Genomic DNA, 16,556 nt, shown 5'->3' with positions numbered 1-16,556 from the left:
ATATATATATATATATATGAAATTTAGATATGTCCGGACCAACTTTACTTAGTATAGTTCTGCTATTTCGTGAGAAGAAATTCTCTTTCCGGAATAACGTCACAAATATGTCCTGGGGTGCTGGAAGATGAATGTATGGAAATATAGACTATTTCTAGTTACTGTGTCCATCAACACAAGTAGTCGGCAGTGTGTATACTTTCTTTACTTAAAGCAAAGTCGAAATAACTAATTGATTATGAAGATTCTTAATTTTAACCTTCCTCTGCACTTCGTTTATTAGTTCACTAAAGAACTCCTTCAGCTCTCAATTTGTTATAAATTAAATTCAGGCGTTTCCCTTCAAATCCATGAGCACAAATTAGGGTTTTTGCTTCTTTCACGCCAATTTTTGCCTTCCAGAAGCGCATATTTTTATTATGCTTGACGGTCAGCTTCAATGATTTCGCCAATATACCAGCATAGATATCGTCATACGAATAAAGTTTCGTATGTTGTATCGCATAATACATTTCGCGAATGGTTTGTAATGATAGCAATACTGCGCCGGCAGATATATAGGGTGGATAACGGTTGAAGGGATATGTTGCAATTGATACCTGCGAATTAATGATTACATTAAGCAAAAAATAGGAAAACAGAACTCCTAATAGTTTTTAGCTCGTAGATTCACGCTTTGTGTTAATAAATTTCTGAATATTGTTTTCATTTTAAAATTAACTGAAGTCAGCGATTAGCCGACTGCACAATAATTATAGTATTATACTATATCATTCGGATAACAGATTGCTATCGCGGGTTTGAGCTGTTAAGGGATTGACTTAGTTCTTTACGAAAGTTTCAGCTCCTTAAATCGACGTGTTCTGAATTTTGTTATTAGCATAAGTTCGCTGTGAAATTCTCACCCTTTACCTGATTTTTCATTTTGCATTATCATTCCTGGCATCCACTATCACTATCCCAACAAGAAATTTAAACCGCTATATAGTCCCATTTCACTTCAGTCTAAATGTCTAAATTATTGCATATCAAGTTTAATGACTTCAAGAGAAAGCGTATCCAGCTTTTCAAAACACATATTCATCCCTAGATAGGATAAATAAGAAAAAACCACAGTATCTTTCATTCCCTTCATTTTCGGCTATTGTTTTATTTTCCATAAGTTATTTGATCCAGTGGTCATTTGCAGCATTCTTCCATTCGCAGCAAACAAAGGATACAATCAATTGCTTCTTTAGCAAATCTCGGTCATACCAAATACCCGCCAAACATTAAGAATTGAATAGTCAACGTCAAGTACTTTTTCAGCTAGTATCGCACTTTTGAGAAGCTTTAAAATGCTTTGAAAATATGACAGTCGGTTCATCTAAGTTTAATATCTATGTTTGTGTTTCACTTAAAGTTAGGACAAATTTTCACTACAAATCCAAGATAAAAAGAATTTCCCATATAAATCCCACTGGTAAATTAATTGTTACTATTATTAACCGAAGTTTGAACAATTTACCCGATGTTTATGAAATCTGGTCCTAAATGGTCGCGTATCAAATCTCCAACCCATATACAGCCGATCATATACATCATATTTTTTCACTTCTGCTACTAGGTTTTGCACCAAGACCAAATAATCATCATCAACAAAAAGTGCATAGGGAACAGTATAATTATGATGACAATAACTGAATGAAAACTGCACTGCTGATAAAAACTGAAAAGGAACCAAAATATCAGAATGGAAACGATTGCTTCTATTTGGAATGCAATCCAAACAGCTTCTGGTTTAATTTCTAAACTCAAAACGTTTCTAGTATAACTTTTAAAATTTCCCTCCTTTCCACTTTTTCTTGTTCATATGTCACAGTAACATCTCCATTATGATAGTCTACATAAACTAAATGAACTATATAGGACAAGAATTAGAGAGGAATTCCTCAACCGGATTTTTTGGAATCTAGTGCTATTAAGCCACAGAAATATACAGTAATCATCGAAAAAAATTCACAAAACTCAAATCCTACTAATCTTTTTGTCCTTTAAAAACTCCCAGGCGAAATAAAAAACTATCTCACTAGGCCACACAAACTTTTGTTTCGTGTAAGCTATAAACTGTAGGCTTCAATATGTTTCATTTACTGACAATGTGGCAAGACATCCTAGCACTATTTATTCAATTCATCCTTTTTTATCAGAACAAGATTTAATTTTCTTCTGATTGAAAATTAAGCTGGCTCAAAACTCAAAAAATTAATTTGAGTTTTTCTACCGAAGTTATATCCCGAATGCCTCAGCCACATGTAAAGAAATTCAAAAATAACGAACCTTCAATGTATTATTTCGATAACTGTCAATGTAATCACCAATTAGTATATCATTATATAAATCAATTTCTTTTTGCAGTCGTTTATTTTCCTGATTAAAAGGTTCTCGGCCAATCACAAATATTGTTTTCACCGTGAAATCAGAATGATTGAACACTGAACCCCATGTGATACGTATTGCTTGCCGTTTCTGAGACCAGAAATATTTCATTTAATTAATACTTCATTAAACACCAAGGAGCTTCGTAACTTCGTTTTTCCTTTCAACTCCAAACATCAGCGTTTGGGATTTAAAGAATGAATTTTGACATCTTCATGCAAGCATGAAGCTAGGTTAGAAGTTCTATTTTGTTATTTAGTAAAACAATTATCTGAAAAAAAAGACGAGGATATCTGATATCATGAAAGAGTCATAAGATCGGTTTTTGAAATGGGAGTTAGCAGCATTTCGTAAAGTTATTCTCGGAAAAAGTTTTATTGAAAACTTACTACAAAATGTAATGGTGAAGATTTTACAATAATCAATAAAAATTTATTCATTTCCATGTTGATCTCGCATGTCGGAATATGAAATGGTTTGAAGTAAGCCCAGTCATTCTCATATAGATAAGATGCTGCTTGACCAGTTAACTCCAGTAGTACCTGAACAAATGAATAATAGATTCCAGCATTAATTAGTAATGTGCACCAATTTACAGAAAAGCAATCTTTTTAATATAAGAACAAAATCTGTAGTCGGTGAATTGGGCAACAATTTCTAAATATGCCTTTAAATACAACAAAAACTGATATATCCTTAATAAGAAAATCCTACGCCTTTGAATTTAGATTTTCTTTAAAATAAAACACAAGAAGGGGAGAGGGGCTTTGTGCAATATATTAATATTATCGTTTTACCTGGCTATATCTTCAAGTTTTTGTAATATTTATTTATCCTAGATTATACCAGAAATTTTTGAAAGCTAGAAATTACCTGCTCCCGAACATTTATATATGGTGGCCAATCGAATTTTGAGAAAGATTTCTCGAAAATGTAATCGGTCCAACCTAGTATCCATAAAAAAATAATCGATAGACAAACTGTACTTGCTCCATACCTTTTCAGAGTTTTAGAACTTGCTTTTTTGATTAACATTTGAATGACTTCAGTGTTGGCGTCAATATAACCTACAGAAAAATTGCACAAAATTTAGAATTTGGAGAACAAAATTACATTAGGAATATGCATAACAGTTTTTCTATATTTTTTAAACAGTTTAAGTTAATTTCTCTTTTTAAACGCAAAACTGAATGCTAAACTTCCATGCAAAAGTAAACATGAAGAGGCAAATACCACAAAACTCTTTATGACAAAATATTGTTCCAAAAAAATCAAGGTACTTTCTATCCATGCTTATTGCAAGCAGTTGTATTCGTCTGTACGTGATACCCTTAATTAACCAGATCTAAAAAAATGAACCATTATTTACAATCACAACAACAAAGATAATAAAAACGACGTTCACAATTCCATAATTAAAATGGGAGTGATTAAAAAAGACTGCTTTATGGCTGTAATTAATTTAATGAATTGAAAACATAACCAGCTGGCAGATTAAAATGAATGATCTCTGTGACAAATATCTGGCATACAGATGCGCCTCGAAAAGATTTCCAGTATTTCGGGCACAACCGCTCCAGTAGTATGTTTGTATAATGTTTACATAATCGAACATGAAATAAAATGAAAATGAATTAATGATGATAAACTTTCGCTAGCAAATCCGTAGCAACTTAATCTCCGGAAGATAACTGGTGCCATAATAATATGAAACTGGCGCCTCAACTTAAAATGAATTAAAATATCAGTTTGTATAAAAAACACGAATATGCACTCCTCGTGAAACCGTTATTTCCGTGAGAAATAGGACCGAAAAAACAATTCCCCGCAAAAAATTTCAGTGCAAATTCGATGACGGAAGTTCTTTTTCTTCAAACAGTACTACTTTTACGGATAAATTATTTATTCTAAGCTATTGTCATTACACCAATTTTTACAGAAAAACATAAATATCAAGACACAAAAAACATATCTACAATATGCGCTACACTTCATACCGACATATTTTTCGCGACTACAAAAAAGTTCTGGTCAACATTTTTTTTAGTATTACATCTTTGCTTAGAGATCTAACTGCAACAAATGACTGAAACAAATGCGAGCTGCTCTATACCAGCTTCATGTCTTTCGTCATGTATTTCAAATGATATATTTCGATCCGATACTATCACTAAGGTTAAAAAAGAGGAAAATCTGGTTAATTTTTTACCAAAACAGTGTTGACACATCAGTCAGTAAATTTGTAATTTTCATTGCATAAAGACCACTAACTACAGAAAACATGGGCAAAGAGAAACAAAACTTCACACTTTATGCAAAAGTACTACGATCCAGTGACCCAAGCGCATTTCATAATGTCCTACGTGCGGCTGCTTTAAACGTTACGCTAGCTATATAAACAAAAATTATGATGCATGGATGTGGCGATCAAGTGCGATTTCTTTGTATTATTATTTTTTTTTAAATCTTTTACTGGACTAGGTTAAACAACAGTTACAGTATCAAATAATAAGCCTCAAAGCAAAAGTCCTGGAATTTAGAAACGCTTTATAAAAACTTTGCTCGAATATCAATTAAAAAATACTCATAAGAGGCATTATTTGCGGCGAATGGCGTTATATAAATACAAAAACACGCCTTGCTTCCTCGAGAAGTTATGTTTTCATTAATTGGGACAACTTATTCATTTTTTTTTTCTTAAACTTAAAAATTAAAAGGAGGAGTTTGGGATTACGGGATATGTCCATTTAAGAGAACCATTGAAGTCAAAAGCTTCCAAATAGGTTCAGTGCTTTCTTCGCTCAGATAACCGGTAGAGTGACGAAAATAACCGTAGCACTAGACCATGCAAACAAAATTTTAAAGGGAATTCTCACCTGACTTCGTGTTTTTATTTTGCTTATTCTGTGCATTTTTCTCCAGAGTGATATCTATTGCATAATCTATCTACTCACTAGACTTCCAATCGTTTTCGCGGCAACAGTAAAACATATAAGAAGGGTCATTTCAGTTACGTGTCTTCTATTTGGCTGTTGACATAATACTGTTAACATACTTCCTTCGTACAGATTTTATAATTGTTCAGATTGAAAGATTTTGATGCTCATATCCAATCTTAACAAGTTAACATTTTTAGTGTCTCATTCACCGGTCACTGATTAAAACGAAAATCACAGAAGCCCAGTTAGCTAGATTAACTGGGTTCTACAATTAACTAAGCAAGCAAAGATAAAACTGAAAAAACAACGTTTCCAATTAATACTTGATGCAATAAAAAGTGTAAACATATAATATGAAACATCAGTAGTCAATTCAACATCAAAAATAACTTGGTACTACATTCTTCTGACTCTTTTTGGTAGCAGTGACTAATTTTTCCAGTTCATTTAATTTTGTCTCTCACTGCCAATTCCGCCAGCCTTGCAATTCTAAAAAAATAAACATTTCCAGTAAACATGAAATTCTCCAAATTCAATTCGTGCAATTCAGTTATTAAAAATCTTATATTATCTAATGAAAATTCCCCTTACAACAATTTCCATAAAAGTATCCCCTTTTGACATAAGGAAATACTTTTAAAAACTATTCTGTGATTCTTGCAATCATTCAAACTTCCTAATAGGTCACTGATGCCACTGTAATTATATATTATGCGAAGTCCAGATTTCCTTTACTCCGATTATAATGCGACAGTCTCTTCTCCTGCTAAAAGAGAAAATGAAGGTGGAAAACAAGGGAAAGGAATATTATGAAAAAAATCTTAAATCTATTAAAGTAAGGGAATCCGACCTCGTCCTTACTACAGAATTTAAGAATTAACTAGTCCATTAAAAAATGACAGCAAAGGAATTCTTGATATTGAAATAAACCGAACCACTGTTGAGCACTTCAATAGAAGAAAGAAATTGTGTTCCATCAAAACCGCCCAAAAGATATATTTCATCACCCGAAGCTACTGTAGCTTTGACATTAGCACGTGGTATAGTAAGTGATGGACCTGAGCGCCATTCTCCAGTTGGATCATCCAAGATTTCTACTGAATTCAACGAGTGCGTGCCGTCATGACCGCCAATAACAAATAATGAATCTAGAAAGTGTTTTTTCTTTTTAATTAATATCCAATCCAATGAAACTGCCATTCATATCACACAGTCAATAATCTAATGCATTCATATCAGAGCAGAACTCAATTTTAACAAAATACAAAGTCTTATTATTGAAGATTTAACCGAAAAATTTTCTAGCAAACCTTTTACCACGGCAACAGCAGATCCACGTCTAGCTGTTTTCAAGGATGCTAGTCTTTGCCATTTTCCCGTCTTCGGAGAATAGGCATCAACTGAGTCCAAACATTTCCAACCATTGCATCCTCCACAAACAATCACGAGGCCATGCCATGAAGTACAGCTAGCCTACCAAAGAACTTTTAAGAAGCGTTACACAGATATAGGCAGCAATAAAAAGGTCTACTGTGGACGAGAGAATATTACCTGGAAACGTGCTGTTCGTAGTGGCGTTATTGACGCCCATTCATCTAATTCAGGATTATACCTCTCGCATTCACTCAAAACGATCTGCTCACAGCAACCCCCAATACAGTAGATTAAGCCATCCAGAGCAGCACAACATAGAATAAGAAATTTTACACTCATGTCTAAATTCGACAACTTCGCACATATTTTGAAATTAGCAAGAGCATGAAACTTGCGTATTGCTAATAATAAAGCTAAATTAACAATAATATATATTATAAAGTTAAATAAAAGTTGTGAATAGAAGCAGAAGGCAAAAAGCCAAGCCGACTAAGTGATTTAATTCTTTTTATCAAATAGAGGAGTTCCTTTTGCAGCAATAAGGACTTTACTTAATACCAGAACTCAATAAATTCGCTTGAAATATTTTTGATATAATTTTCTAGCCATAAGAATTCTCTTACATGAATGTAAAAAAAAAAAAAAAAACCATTATGACTGCGTCCGTGATGTAGTGATTTCACCAATGACCATTTCTCGCTTTCTGAGTCGTAACATTCCACTGTTTTTAAATCCACACTTCCGCTACTACCTTATCAATGAACTGATTGCTAATTTGTTCAAATAAACAATGGTTGTGAAGCACACACAGAACTTTTCCTAATAAAGAAACTATGAAACAAATGCTACGATGAACAGAAGGAAAAATTTAACTAAATGTTCTGTTCAAAAACTGCTTACTCAATATATTAAACTAGAGCAAGAAAGCACCAGCAACAGCGTAAACTTTGCTTCCCACAACAGCTGCATCGAAACGACCTCGGCATTGTGCCATGTCGGCTAAACGACGCCAGTTTTTCTTCAATAAATTATATTCTTCCACTGACTCCAAACACTTGCCACGATCATAACCACCTGTAAACTAAAGATGATATTCTATAACTTTTTGCTACATAAATAGCAAAAATTATAGCACATATATATGAGGAAAAATGCTTACCACAAACAATAATTTTCCCATTGATGAATGCACCTCCAACGGAACATCTCGGACTCTCCATATGTGGTAGTGGGATACGTGAACTGCTTTCTGATGATACCAATCTATAACGAAAAGCTGAAGCACTGCTACAAAAAATAGTCGAGGACATAGCCGAAAAAATGCTTTCAGTGAAAGCAGAATACTTTTTCTTTGGATTTTCTCTTTATCCCAAAACTAGTATAAATAACCAACATTGAAGTTATTAGCATCATAGGTTCACAATAAAAATTTCAGACCTCACAACTGTTTCCTCTGCGATTTCCTGTTGTTGCTCTATTTCAAAAATTGGTGAAGGTTCAACAACTTGTGAAGTCGTACGTGATTTTATAACATTTTCAGCTTCTGAGAGCTGAATACTGAGCGCAACCAAACACCGGTGGAATACTGCCAGCGTGATCCAAAAGTCTTCTTGAATTACAGAATGGTTAAAGTAGTAAACACATATTCTAATATCATATAGTATCCCTCGGTATTAGAACAATTCATCCAATGGTTGATTGCTAATTTATACATTAAAACCGGCTTTAAATGTAAGCAACAACTATAGCATGATTATAAATCAAGAAAAACCAACCTACATAGTCTTCATGCTTACTTAGAACTTTACCTTACTTTTATTCTTACCAGCTGTTCGATGCACAGCGATCAGTTTGTAAGATTCATCATCGGGTTCAGCGTTTGAGCTCAATGAACTATTACTTTCCGCTGACGATAGTTTTGTGTTGGTCAGACGAGCTGAATTCAGATGCACTTGTGTAGCACCTGTGATATGATGAGCAGGATTTTGGACTTCCAACACATTGCTGAAAAACAATTCTTCAAAGATTGCCCCTGTTAATATTAAATATTCAATATTAATGTCTTAAACAATTAGATGAAGCATAAAAGAAGTACTTTTGAAAAATGTCTCATAAAGCTAGCTACCTTCCACTGTAAGTGCGTGGTAAATAGCCACCCGTACGCTTATAATCCTGGATTATGTCAGACGCTCCCACAGAACTCCGGTCATCCATCCCCAAACAATCCTGCAACCTGCAGTCTGTGTCGGTGTACAACATATGTGTCTGCAAATTTATTTAATATTAATTAAAATATTAAACTACTTCTATTTTTCTTTCGTTTAAAGTACCTTTTCCACAAGTTGTTCAATCCATTGTTCGATGCGATCATTAATATGAGGCAATGACTGGAAGTATTGCACAACGCGCAACGCGATATCTTCGCCACAGCAAAGCTTCTTGATATCATCACTGCTCAAAATTAAACGAACCTGCAAAGCTTTTAAAGTGTTATTTTGTAATCGAAGTTAAATGAACTTAGCTTATCTCCTTAGATCAGTGGTTCTATTAATACCTTAATAAGAGGCAAATGAGTGAATCCTGGATTTTCATCAACGATTTGTGCAAAATTTTTAGCAATGAAATTATCAACTTGTTCCACAAGTACATCATCATTAATATTAGCTTGACGTCGAATCCCTGAAAATTACTGGAAAACAGTTATTTAACGAAATCACAGTTTTCATGGTTCCTTTAAAAAAGAAATATAATAGCTTACCGATGCAATCCGTGATATTAAGGTTTTCGATAAGATAGCGAGCGCAAGCTCTGGCAATCGGAGTTACTTGCAGAGCACAGGCAGTTTTATAGAGTTCGCCAACTTTTCTGCTACTTATTTCCAAACTAGAAAATATTTTGTTTAGATCACAACAAATATTGCTAAAATTTGAATATGAATATAATATGGAAATAGTTATCAAAATGAGAATTTGCACTAAATCAGCATTGTATTTATTGAATATATAATCGGAAGATTACTGAGAAGAGTATGCGTAGTTTACAATAGCTTCGAAACAATCATAATCAGCTTCAGCAAATTCGTAATAAGAAAATGGCTGTGTTGTTATCGGTAAAGCAAGAGCTGTTGTCAGTGGTGGTGAAGCGGTACCTGCTGTCGACAACATCGTTGTACTTACACGTTCTGCAATTCTTATTGACAGAAGACTACAACTTACTGGAAAAAATAATAATGCAAAGAAAACCCTAACAACATCTAATCTAATTCTTATAGCAATTTCCACTCCTCGTAATTTTTTCAGTACGGTGGTGTTCTATCCCAAAAAGAAAAGGCCGTTTTGTAAATTATATGTTCATTGTCAGCAGAAATTACTTGAAGATCGGTCTCCGTTCTCACTTCTGACAAACATATCCATGAGCGCAGGTGAACAAGCTGCCAGAACAATCTGAAAACTTTCTCATAAGTTCAAATATGACAAAGTTTCACCTAAGTATTATAAAACACTTTTTTTGAATTAAACTGGAAGAAAACGTTTAAATGAAAATGAAGAAATGGATAATATGAGACCTTATGAGCAAGAATCTCTTTTTCATGCACAAAAAGGACAACATCACAAAGTTCACGATTTCGTCGAAAGGTACTCAAATGAGAAAGCAATGTATCCTGCAAGAAAATAATTATTATGAAGACTTTCTCTTTTATTCACTCTTCTATAAATGCCCTCTGGCTCTTTATTTTATTAATGAACTATGCGAGCAGAGCAGAAACAGTCGCATAACTTAAATACGCAATGAATGCATTTATTTACCTGCATGGAGTTATCAAACATTTTCAACATAATTTCTTCACTGTGAATGACCATCGAGGCGTCTGATTCACTCGCATGCAATGATGTACTTCGTACTGGTATTTTTGGCTCCTAAATGTGATACTTCGGATTGGATGAAGAAGACTCAACGGAGCTCTAGGACAAACTAAACTTAGATTATTTGGAATAAATAACTGAACAGCGGTTTGTACAAAAGTAAAGTAGTCAACATTAAAGCAACAATTCATACATTTAAGGACATTTACGTTAACATTCACGTGCAGTAAAAAAACTAACCAGAAAAGGACCATCATTACGGTTACTTCCATCATTATTTTTATCATCATCATCATCATCATCATCATCATCGTTATTATCACTATTATCGTTCACATTATTGTTATTTTGGCATAAGAAAGTATGATTATCACTGGTCAGTAGGGAAAAGCGCTTATCATCAACTGTACAGTGACCAAAATTAGTTGGCTGATGAATGTCATCCATTGAATGACGATGATTCCTATCAAGTTTGTTTGATATCCCCAGTAAACACTAAATGAATGTTTTCGTTTAATGATAAAACGATAATGTTAAAAAAAAAAGACCAAAGAATGACAATCGACAATAATAGGATATTATTCCTTGCAGTCCCAAGTCAATTTCAGGACAGAAATAGTTCGAATGCCAGGTAGATTATCTAATTATCCACGTACAAACAACTAGTCTGCATCCATTTAAATGCAAAATAAAAAGGTTCAGGAAATGAATGTTCACATTTATTTACTGGTAAAGTAATTAATTACTACGTCAACAGTCGTGGTTTTAAAATAGAAAGTGAAAAAAAGGAAATATGAGAAAAGTAGACTGAAGGAAGGGAAGTGAGTAAGAAATCAATGGTTGGGAGAGAGGGAAGTTTAGTTCTTGCAAGTAACAAAGTATGCAATAAGGCAAGTGAAGGGTATTTATCAATAAGTGCTCGTTGTTACACACCCATCTCAACTTCCCTCACTTTTTAATCAAACACCAAAAGGTTGACGAGAAAGAATGATGTCACTCCAATCAATAACTCTTTACTTTTTCTATTTCTCTTTAGGTCAAAATATACATTACTTTCACTCAATAATTTCATAATGAAATTCCCCTTCAGAAAGTAATCGTGTAGTGAAAAAAGCCTTACGAGAAATGGTTTCTATTTCGGAAGCTTCACTAAAGCCTGGAAGTTAACACTAAATATGAATTTTTTACCAATACAACTGTAAGAACAGCCACCAAAGTAACTAATATTATGTCGTCCCTTTTATCTACCAAAGCGTCTTCCCGCTCTTTTGATATTTTCAGCACAAGTTTTTTTCTGATTTTAAGTGATTACACATCGAACACGACCAAGAATATAATCTGTTCTTCTTGCAAAGGCTCACGGCCTTGAATTATGATAAAAATCGATAAGAGAAGCAGTAAGCACTTCTGCGAGATCAATTTGTGCCTTGTCAAAAGTAACCCTAAATTTCAAATTTATAGCTGCAGCGTTTCAGGTTTGATGGAAGGGTGGTATCGGAAGGTTGAGAAGGGATCGATCCGTGGTAGGTCAACGAAAGCTGAGGAATAATTTATCGAAAAGGTTGAAGATCAAAGAACAAAAATCAGTTTGAAGTGAATCAGTTCTTATCTTTGAGAAGAGAAGAGTGTAGAGGTATCGGTGAAGTAAACTTTTATTCCTATAAGAAATTCTCTGTGTTCAGTAATATGTTTTATTTATGAAAGTTCCTGAAAAACTGGCATGTTTACATATGATTCGAAATGAAATTTATCAGTACTTGTGTGATTAAAAAATGAACATTGCCCAAATTGACTACTGTACTATTATCAACTCAGAACGGAAAGTACCTAAGCATAGAAGAGAATCACTGCGTTTAAACGGTGGAAAGAGAGTGATGACCAGGAAAACCGAAAACTTCAGAAATTGATAGAGACTTAGTAAATTTAAGTGGGAATCAATAATTTACTAAGAACCTCACGAAAGTTTGTGAATCCAGTGAATGATGAGTTGAGTTGAGTCCTTTATTGTTTTTTTGCAAAATACTGAAATAACAAGGTTCAGTTTTGCAGGCTCCAGCAACCTTGTCCCGAATGGACTACATTGAACTTATTCTTGAGCCGATAACACTCAACAATTAATTTTTTTTTTTTAGATAATTAAACCCGATCACAAAAAAAGAAGCTGTTATCATAAAAAAGCAACCCGAAGTTACTGTAGAATCCGCGGAAGAGCTTCCTACCTTTTTATCTGCCCAGAAGATATCATCATTGATGACATTTGAAGAAATGAAATTTTGTTGAGTCCGTAAAAAATGAGATGGCTTGTCCTTTAACAAGATTTACGACACGAGAGAATGAGGAGTTTCTTCATTATCAAATAACAAAAGTGGACAAGTGGAAAGGTGTAGACAATAGTGAGTGGAAGTGTTTTCATTTCAAATAGAAATAAATCTTCCAAAGTTTACGTTAAAAGCATTCCTTTTCTCTAAGAGAATTGTGATCATTTCCAATGTCTTTTTGGTTTGCTTTTCTTTAGAGTGAAAGAATCAAAGAATGATTATAATTCATGGCTCTTACACAGACCAAAAAACTGAAACATTTGCTGAATTGCCCCCGGAGTGCCTAATTCGAATGATGTCGACACTGGCTGCAATGCATTTGGTCGAGATGGTTTTGGTCCGAATCTGGAAAAGAAACTGGATAGTTACTCCAAACAGTCACAATTTGTTATTATCCTTCTCTAAACTTTTCGGTTCACATTTCCTCTACTTTTAAAATGGAACTTTTAGCATTGAAAAGCTGCATTTCTGGCTTAAACATTTGTCTCATGCTAAGAAAATAAAAGTTCTTCCTAATATGAAAAATTGAGCTCGTTAATTTAAATAAATTCACAACATTCAAAACATACCGTCGAAGTTTGAGCCTCGAATTACTAGCATCGTTTTCAGTATTATGTTGCATGCCGATTGTTAGCGAATCTTCATCTCGACTCAACAGAAAAGCTGGTCCATCGGTGGTCGTTGTAGTTTCATAAATTTGTTTTTCATGAGATGGTAAAGCTGCTTGTGCTATTGATAATCCATCCTTAAATGTTGCAATACATCGTTGACAGTATCAGAAAATGCCTTATGTTATCTATCTCGCATTTATTTTTGTTCTTTAGTACCTTTTCGACTAATTTATTTGATCTATCAGCTTTAGAAAGTTCTAACAACGAAGCATATTAGGCATTACCACCAAAAAAGAGATCACTCATCTGTCGAACTTTGTTTTATTTACCAATCATTAAAATTGTTTTCATTTATTAGTAGTTAATATGCTAACAAAATGTTTGCAAATATTAGCAGTAATTGCATATTCCGCATTGAAGTTTCAAAACTTTGTTAAAATTTTTGGAGCGACACAACGTTATGCACCTGAATATTTTGCAAGAGATCGGATACACCTCCTAATATTCCCTGTCTGCTTTCATGTTTTGATTTATCAAAATTTTCATCGTAAACATCATAGTAATCAATAGCGACATCTTCTTTTACCATTGAGAAAGTTGTAGATTTAGCGAAGGATGCGGTAGTGTTCGATAAAGATTTTGATGTTGATGATTGTGGTAGTACCTTCTCCGTTACAAATGCTGTCTTCATATTTGCATTTACGATTGCCTTCTGAAATAGTGTCAGCGAACGAGAATGTGATAAGTTGTTACCAGTTTAAAAGTAGATTTGACGTAATTTTGGCAACGTCCTTGATGAAATTCTCTTTCTTGACATACTTTTATTCTTTTGATTCTAGTAAAATAGTTCTTATCTTTGTTGAAGAAAAACGATAATAACCCGTTACTTTAAATTGCTGAAAAATCATACAAAATTCCGTGCGGTGGAGTTGCTGTCAAAATGTCTATTAATTTAATCAAGCAGATAATTTGCATATTTTTAAGCAAGTAGAATGATCGGTAGACTTTTGTTACCAGCTGTATGAGGTATTCCCTGAGCCTACCTTTGGATTTCGAGCTGTTTTTTGTTCATTTCCGAATTGAGGATTTGGAGTTTTGAAAAATGTTTGTACATGATTCATGCTACCAAAAAATCTTGAATGTATATTATCCAGACGATCATGTTTTATGAACATCGGATCAACTCTCTGAAAATGCTTGTGTCTTTACAAATGACCTGTAGTAAGAAAGTTTTAAAATAAAATAGCTTATTGTCTTATTAAATTTATATTAAATAAAAGAATGAATAACAATTACATATTCTTGCATAATTTATGTTACTTTATCTCCTTAAAGAGAGAAATGAACAACAATTATAATTGTGTTCTCCGATTTTTGTGTAATTTTACTACAATCTTGTCAAACACAAGAAATTAGACTTTTCATAAAAATGAAAACTAACAGCAGAATCAAAACGGTTACGAGTCCATTGCCATGGAATTTGACGCCGAGTTCGTGAAGAAGCGCTATATTGTATGCTATTCTTACCCTGAACATCTACGGGACATAGTTGGAGCCACCACCGCAAATCACTGCAAATGAAATAGTAGCGAGAAAGGGTTACAAAACGTTAGCTTGAGGATAATTTTTTTGTTTTCTTTATTTGCATTGTTTATTGTATTTCATTCTTGCTTCACTAACGATTTATCAGTTTTAAGGCTTGTGTTAGAACTTTACGATGTATGCGTGTGCGTTTAGTGTATGCATGTGTGTGTGTGTGTGTGTGTGTGTATGTGTGTATGTGCATATATGTTGGGATTCTAAGCGAAACATGACAAGTTGCTACAGATATTACGTCTTATTGCAGCAGCAGTACGATAATATTTCAAATATGAAAATGAAATGGACTTGTCATCGAGCACTGCTTGCCATTTGCGTATGATTTGTGTACCAGTAAAGAATGTTGACGATCGATGGTGCTCATTGAGAAATTTGGTATTAATGCAGTCATCTTTCCTAATTTTGATCAGTTTACCACTACAGCAAAGCAACTGCCATGCACTGAATTCTTCGGAGCTATCTTCAATGAATCTGACACCCACTGTGTACTGCAAATAATACAAAGTTAATGAAGTCAAAAATGTTTAAAAAGATATGAGATCATTTGAAGTATGCTGTAATTGAAGCAGTGTTACTTATTTGTGCTATGGCGGATACCCAGAATTACAAATTAAGTCAGAGAGATGCAATTGCTTGTTTGGCCTCACTGATTACACTTTCCATTTATAGCTTATATCATCTCTTCTACTAGACTTGTTTGACGGTTCATACTGCAAAATTCGACGATTGTGCTAGTAAAAGATATGAGGAAAATTTTGAGTGATAAGCATCAGACGGTAGTGAATTGTCCTTTGTTCCTATCATCATTTCATTGTGATTTTATGAAAAGAGTCTTTGTGTTTATGTACATATGAAGAAGACAAGGGGTCAGCATTTGGGACTGAATGAACTTGGCTGTCCCTCCGAAATTTGTCCTTACTGATCGAAGATCAGGCATAACTTTCTAGTTATTCTTCTGGAAGTCCGACTTTCTAACAATGCCACTGTCTGAAAACACACTATTAACCGTAATACAGTTCTTACTTGATCGCTTCCGCAGCTTAAATATATGTCATCTAAGTGGGATGACGCGCTATCTGATATTCTGCATGTTTCATTCATCTGCTGAAAAAATAAATCAGTTAAAGATATAAATCAAATTATAATTTCAAGTATTCGAAATATTACTGATCTCAACGATATATTGTCTGACAATATTATATCTTAAATCATAAGAATTCTTTCAAAGGTGAACGTTAAATTGGAGTGGAAAGAATAAACCGTATGAATATTATCGAAAGCTGAACATGCAAATTTGTAATAACGTTCTTTGCCAACAAATGCAGTGTTGAAAGTTGATAGATAAAAGCCATCTGGGCACTGGAAAGTTGTCGATACATAAGAACACACTATCTCAAACAGCAAGCTGATATAGGCTGCAGTTTGCCAGACCGT

General features: G+C 33.8%; 4 protein-coding genes across 5 annotated transcripts; 1 reads left to right on the top strand and 3 right to left on the bottom strand.

Annotated features, from left to right (window-relative positions):
• Positions 1 to 287: 287 nt before the first annotated feature.
• Positions 288 to 4,033, bottom strand: Bma-bre-5 (Uncharacterized protein; the record flags this gene model as incomplete). The annotated part of the gene is made up of 7 exons (XM_001898107.2): positions 288 to 599; positions 1,508 to 1,708; positions 2,320 to 2,508; positions 2,808 to 2,960; positions 3,292 to 3,485; positions 3,652 to 3,763; positions 3,902 to 4,033. The coding sequence occupies 7 exons, from the start codon at positions 4,031 to 4,033 to the stop codon at positions 288 to 290; spliced, it is 1,293 nt and encodes a 430-aa protein (XP_001898142.2).
• Positions 4,034 to 4,699: 666 nt separating this feature from the next.
• Bm13265 (Uncharacterized protein) lies at positions 4,700 to 5,087 on the top strand (the record flags this gene model as incomplete). Its single annotated transcript, XM_043075305.1, has 2 exons — positions 4,700 to 4,738; positions 4,959 to 5,087. The coding sequence occupies 2 exons, from the start codon at positions 4,700 to 4,702 to the stop codon at positions 5,085 to 5,087; spliced, it is 168 nt and encodes a 55-aa protein (XP_042931239.1).
• A 730-nt stretch (positions 5,088 to 5,817) lies between these two features.
• On the bottom strand, positions 5,818 to 11,041 carry Bma-ivns-1 (Uncharacterized protein; the record flags this gene model as incomplete). Of its 2 annotated transcripts, none has more annotated exons than XM_043075303.1 (18): positions 5,818 to 5,846; positions 6,293 to 6,505; positions 6,668 to 6,830; positions 6,909 to 7,144; positions 7,381 to 7,482; positions 7,662 to 7,805; positions 7,891 to 7,994; positions 8,169 to 8,340; positions 8,545 to 8,735; positions 8,857 to 8,996; positions 9,062 to 9,202; positions 9,286 to 9,410; positions 9,490 to 9,614; positions 9,750 to 9,912; positions 10,102 to 10,174; positions 10,297 to 10,392; positions 10,538 to 10,648; positions 10,835 to 11,041. In XM_043075303.1, 18 exons carry the CDS (start codon positions 11,039 to 11,041, stop codon positions 5,818 to 5,820), a joined length of 2,535 nt encoding a protein of 844 aa, XP_042931237.1. The 2 variants fall into 2 exon arrangements, with proteins under 2 accessions (XP_042931237.1, XP_042931238.1); XM_043075304.1 differs by having other exon boundaries at positions 8,557 to 8,735.
• A 2,089-nt stretch (positions 11,042 to 13,130) lies between these two features.
• Bm9934 (Uncharacterized protein) lies at positions 13,131 to 16,059 on the bottom strand (the record flags this gene model as incomplete). Its single annotated transcript, XM_001898105.2, has 7 exons — positions 13,131 to 13,257; positions 13,482 to 13,657; positions 13,990 to 14,235; positions 14,567 to 14,710; positions 14,965 to 15,094; positions 15,411 to 15,610; positions 16,042 to 16,059. 7 exons carry the CDS (start codon positions 16,057 to 16,059, stop codon positions 13,131 to 13,133), a joined length of 1,041 nt encoding a protein of 346 aa, XP_001898140.2.
• Positions 16,060 to 16,556: the final 497 nt, after the last annotated feature.

Source organism: Brugia malayi, assembly GCF_000002995.4.
Source record: "Brugia malayi strain FR3 genome assembly, contig: Bm_v4_ChrX_scaffold_001, whole genome shotgun sequence".
In the NCBI taxonomy this organism is placed as follows: Eukaryota; Metazoa; Nematoda; class Chromadorea; order Rhabditida; family Onchocercidae; genus Brugia; species Brugia malayi.
Note: the sequence above shows the minus strand (reverse complement) of the source record. Positions and strands in the feature narration are given on the sequence as shown.